The sequence below is a fragment of the Antrostomus carolinensis genome, unplaced genomic scaffold, assembly GCF_000700745.2.
Source record: "Antrostomus carolinensis isolate BGI_N321 unplaced genomic scaffold, ASM70074v2 scaffold46756, whole genome shotgun sequence".
Classification (NCBI taxonomy): Eukaryota; Metazoa; Chordata; class Aves; order Caprimulgiformes; family Caprimulgidae; genus Antrostomus; species Antrostomus carolinensis.
In genome coordinates, this window is record NW_010320711.1 from 1 (window position 1) to 5,546 (window position 5,546).

General features: G+C 48.0%; 1 protein-coding gene across 1 annotated transcript; it reads right to left on the reverse strand.

Annotated features, from left to right (window-relative positions):
- Nucleotides 1–1,070: 1,070 nt before the first annotated feature.
- Nucleotides 1,071–5,226, reverse strand: RNF169 (ring finger protein 169; the record flags this gene model as incomplete). Its single annotated transcript, XM_010169668.2, has 2 exons — nt 1,071–2,282; nt 5,087–5,226. Coding segments are annotated over 2 exons (1,352 nt in total), but the record flags the coding sequence as incomplete, so codon positions are not given.
- Between the last annotated feature and the right edge of the window lie 320 nt (nt 5,227–5,546).

Genomic DNA, 5,546 nt, shown 5'->3' on the forward strand with positions numbered 1-5,546 from the left:
ACCCAAACCACTCTGGGATTCTATGATTCTGTGATCTCTCAAACTGAGCACGAACCTGCCGGGTACATGTCAGCAGGGAGAACGTCCTTCCCAAAATCACCCGGCCAGCATTTCCCTTTCTGGATTTCAATGTTAGTGAGAAGAACATGAAACCCTCTTCCCTTGGCAGAGACAGGGACCTGCAGACAAGCTGGATTTGCTCCCTGGGTCACAACACCCAGAGTTCAGCTCCCATCTGCTCCACCTGAGTTCTCTGCTGTGTCACTGACACAAATGTCCAAGTTCCTCTAAGCCTTTTTTTTTTTCAGTAAAATCCTTAATTTTTGGTCTTTCTTCACTGCATTTGGCTTTCTGTTTAAAGAAAGTAACCTGTGATCTGCACTGCTGGTGCAGCCAGTGAGATACATTCATTGTTAAGCACGATGGGTGGCTCTATTTGGTACTTCTGAGCAGAAACAGGGTGATTCCTCCCCAAAACCCCTCGAGTCAGGTCATTTGAAGGCGCTGACATCGGTAACAGCCTGACCACCACAGCCAGCTGCAAGGTAAGGAAGGAAACGGGGCAGGTAGGGAGGAGAAGACCGTTCCTAGGACAGAAAGAACCTATTTTCCTCTCTATGAGTAGAACTTTGATTTCTCTTGGTGTATTAAAGCTGCAAGGCAACGAAGGGACAAGGTCCTTATCCCAAACCTCATGTGCTGCTCAAACAACCCTCCTAGCTGGGGAACCTCAACGTCACCAACTGCACGTAGAGGCGTTGGAGTGTATTCACGGGGATGAAAGACACTTACTTTCAGACCAATGAACCAGAAAGGCTGGAGGATTTTTTTTTTTTCTCATTCTCTCTCATTTTTTTTTGTTGTTTTTATGTTAATCTGAAAGGACTCTGGCTTCTCTCTGAACTGGATCTACAAATGTCTTACCACCAAAATGCAAAAAAAAAACAAAAAACCCCAAACAAACCAAAAAACAATCGTGTGGGTGGAAATATGACCAAAAAATAGTTTTCCTCTAAGATAATCTGATAAATCTCATCGTCCTCTAGAAAGGCAACATCGTCCACCAAGTGCTACTTAGCACCCAGAGTGCTCTTTGACCGCAGCAGATACCGATCCACTCTGACTTTCCGCCTATCCACTGTCCTATTCTCACTGTCAAAAATCCTCTGCAGATGTAGGGCCAACCTCCTGTCCTCCTCCTCTTGTTGGAGCTTCTGCTCCATCTCTCGTACCAAGCGATCCTCCGGAGGGAAACCCACCTCCCCTGCCGCGTGCCTCAGTCTTTTAACGGAACCGTTGTGCTCCAAGTGCTTCGTTTTGCAGCGTCTTTTCCGTCCCCGTCTCAGCGACGGGGGCTGTTCCCCGATGATGTTCTCAACCGAGTTGCAGGTGCTGTTCTGCACGTTGATCAACTCGCTGTTGTTCAGGTATTTCAGCTGCTTTTTACCCGATGTCTTAATGGGAATTCCCAACGTGCTGTTGTCAGGTAGCGACGTGCTGACACTCATGAGTCTTCTGCTCAGCACTTTTGGGCCAAGACTAAGACAGGATTTGTCCATGAACGTGTTTGTTTTTAGGTCAGGGACTTCAGAGACTCGTGTGTTTAGGGAGGTGATGTTTGATCTGGTATCTGGTTCGGTAGGACCATCATCTGTCGTTAAGGCTTGTGAATCTTTCTTCTTCTCAATCCCTCTTCCCAGCTTTGTTTCACTGATGGAAGGAAAGAAATCCAGCTCTTGGCGAGGGTCTCCTGTTGTGTCAGGTGGAAGGTGATCATCCTGCATTTGTGGCTGCTCTTTAGTGCAAGTGCTGGAGTTGGTGATGTCAGGAACGGTAACGTCTTCCCCTGGCTCTGAAGCTGAGGATGTAAGAGTTGCTTTAGAAAGAGTCTTTTTGATCTGACGCTCCTGAAATATCTGCTCCCATTTTTTCAGTATTCTAGGACTGGCCTCGTAGGTGGTCGGTTTCTGAAGGCTCCGGTTCAGGTTTCTTGGTGTGGATTTTATAATGAGAGGGCTGAGAACTCTACCATCAGGAAGCCTTTTTGGAGGAGTACAAGGAGAACAGACAATAGGTTTAAAGTGGTTGAGTTCTTCCGAGATGCTGTCGTTGCTCTCGGGGCTGATGGATCGCTCTGGTTTGTGCAAGGCTGAGAGAGATGAAACAGGGTTGAGAACCAGGCGTTTCTCTGCCGTCAGGTCTGGGGCGGAGAGGCAACGGTTGTTTTGAGTGGATGATAAAACTCCAACCAAGGGCGTTGACGTGCTGGTGACGGGTGGCACCTGGAAGGTAAGGTACCACAGCTTAAAAAGATTGTCATTGAGGAGAAGATGGACAAACATGCAAGAGGAGAACAGGAGAACGTGAAGCTACCATGCTCAGGTCCTGGAGAGGTCTCTGGAACAGGCATGGCAGACTCTGCTGGTCATGGCACCTTTCATGGGTGATATCTAACATAAGCAGGGGACGCTGGAGTCCAGCATGATCTGGGTCTTAAATTTATTTCAGTGTAAAAGCTGTTATTGCTGTTGGGATAGGGCAAGTGGCAACCAGTCTGATGGCAAAAAGCTTGAAGCAAGACAAGACAAGGAGAAATTGAGAAGCACTGGACCACCCTGGGTGAAGGAAGCCAGGTTCTTCAAGGGAAATCATCACAAAAGGGTTTTTTTCCTCCCTACCAAGCTGTAGGAGATAAAGAATATAAATACTTGGCCCAGGTTTAACACCCTGGGCTACAAAATGTCATGAGAAAAGGTGTGTATGTGCCTGAGGCAGACTGGTAGAACGACCTTGATGAGTGGTTGCAGACCACACCGTGGCCACCACACTGGACACCGCCTAAGACAGGCTCTAGCAGAGCTTAAGAGCATTTCTTGTCATCTTGTCATCTCCAAAACCATCCCTTAATGCTGCTACATCTGGAATGTGAGAGAATCCAGCCACAAATAAATCAGAAATATGGTTTTAATTCTTCTCTTAAGATGAAATGATTTTATCCAGCAGGTGGTTTGAACGATGACAGCCTTTCTGGGCTTAGCCTGAAAGAGAGTTCTTTCTACTAACTGATTTTGAGGTCAAAATAAGTTTGTGGAACACCCTTGTTGTGCAAATCTTAATTGGTCAGGTCCATAAGTCCTGGGAAGGAAGGTCAGTTCTGGACCCTTGATTTGAGCTCAGCTCAGATGGGAAGTGGACCATGGTCATAACCTCAGAGGTGATCACTGGGGTTAACCAAGTGCTCCCAGTGGGGATTTTACCATTTTCCAAGCAACATCCCCCAACCAAATTGACCTTCCAAAGGATTGCAGAGGCTTTTGTTCCCTGTGGGATCACTGGAATTGAAGTATCCCCTTCTCCAGCTGGGATGAATCTCAGCCCAAAAAGGAGGGGTGTCAGCATGAAGAGGTGGAATGTCCTAGCAAGTGGCCCCAGTAGAGCAGTGTTGGAGCTGTTCTAGGCTGAGAACTCACAGATCTCATGATTTAAGCTGCTGCTGCCACTGGCCACCAGGATCCCATGGATCAGAGAGGCACATGGGAAAGGAGGCAGAGAACAGCTTCAGAGACAGAGATTGGTACAAGAGCGAGCGTGCAAAATGTGCTTCTGAGGGGTCAGTGCTGCTACAAGGCGTGGTGCAAGGAAAGGTGTTTGCAAAGGTCATCTCCAAGGAGTGGAAGGTACCCACTGATTAGGTCCACAGAGATGATGAGGGCCTGGAGCATCTCCCGTGTGAGGAGAGGCTGAGAGAGCTGGGACTGTTCAGCCTGGAGAAGAGCAGCCTGAGAGGGGATCTGATCAATGTCTATCAAGATCTGAAATGTGGGGGCCAAATGGATGGGGCCGGGCTCTTCTGGGTGGTGCCCAGTGACAGGACAAGGGGCAATGGGCACAAACTGGGACACCAGAAGTTCCAGACAAACATGAGGAGAAACTTGTTTGCTGTGAGGGTGCCGGAGCCCTGGGACAGGCTGCCCAGAGAGGGTGTGGAGTCTCCATCTCTGGAGATGTTCCAACCCACCTGGACACTTTCCTGTGCTGTAGGGAACCTGCTTTGGCAGGGGGTTGGACTGGATGATCTCCTGAGGTCCTGTGATTCTGTGATTACTACTGGAAGAGCCTGAAAAAACTCCAGCTCAGATTTTCAGTGGTGCTTTGTGATCACCACTCATTTTGAAGCTCTGAGGTGCACTGAAAAGTCAGGCCTATTGCACAAGGTAAAAGATACGGTTAATTCTGAAAGGAGGGTGGAGAGAGGGGGGGGTGGGTCTGGTCAACCAAGGAACAAGGGACAGGACAAGAGGAAATGGGCTCCAGTTGTGGCCAGGGCAGTTGAGATGGGATGTGAGGAAGAATTTCTTTGCTGCAAGGGTTCTGAGGCATTGGAAGGGGTTGCCCAGGGCAGTGGTGGAGTCCCCATCCCTGGAGGGATTGAAGAGTCGTGTAGACACAGTGCTGAGGGACATGGGTTAGTCATAGGGGACTGGTCAGTGTTGGGTTCATGGTTGGACTTGATGAGCTTAAAGGGCTTTTCCAATCCAGGCAATGCTGGGATTCTGTGATTCTGTAAGTCACTTGGTCTGCTGGGTGTGAGGGGAAGCAAGAGCAGACCAGCTCTTCCCACAGCAGGGAAGTACAAAAGAAAGTATCACAGAATCCTATCCGAACATCAGGAGAACAATGAGATTTGCTGTTTCAACAGCTTTGGAAAGAACAGGAGAGAAAAGAGGAGGAAGAGAGAATTTTTTTCCTAAATTTCTCAAACATTTTTCTTTAATCAGCTGGAGATTCAGCTTTGAAAATAAAATTAATTACAAAACAAAAGCATGATGAGTATCCTTCCAACTTCCAATTATCCTCCAGTGCTGAACAAACATCTCTGTAAGCTGTCTGCTTTTCCAATGAGTAATTTCTAACCTAGCAGGTTTTTATTGTGAGCTGCAAGGAAGTGATTGGCCCCATGGTGATAACAAAGCACTAACAGCACCACAAACACAGTATTTTCTATCTCCAGATTCCAGGCTCTGTGTAACCTCAGATAAAACCACTGACACACAGAAACTTTACGTATCCAGACACGAGCAGGTACCTTTGTTTTGTTGGCTGGGGCTGATCTCTGCCTGCTCTTTGATCTCTCCTGAATGGTGTCATTACAACTCCGACTCCTTTCCACCTTGGTGGTGAGGTTCCTGAAAAGCAGATGAGTGAAAAGAGAAGATTGTTCATGACCTTAAAAACAACCAACCCAACAGCCCTGGCAGCAGCTGCCTGTGGGGGAGGCATCCGCCTTGGCAACGCTGCGTTTTAAGAGATGCCTCCTACACCCTGGGGATAAAGGGATCCAGGAATCTTGGATCTGCTGCAGAGCCCTGGTTTGCATTCAACAGCTCCACACTAAACACACAGACACCTCCACTGATAAATAATTGAGGTTGGAGCTAACGATGACACTATGGAAACCTCTGCTCCTTGCAGGGGAAAACACACTTGGTTACTCAGCTGCTTCCACTGCTTCCACTGCAGGAACAACCCCAGGTTCCAGTACAGGC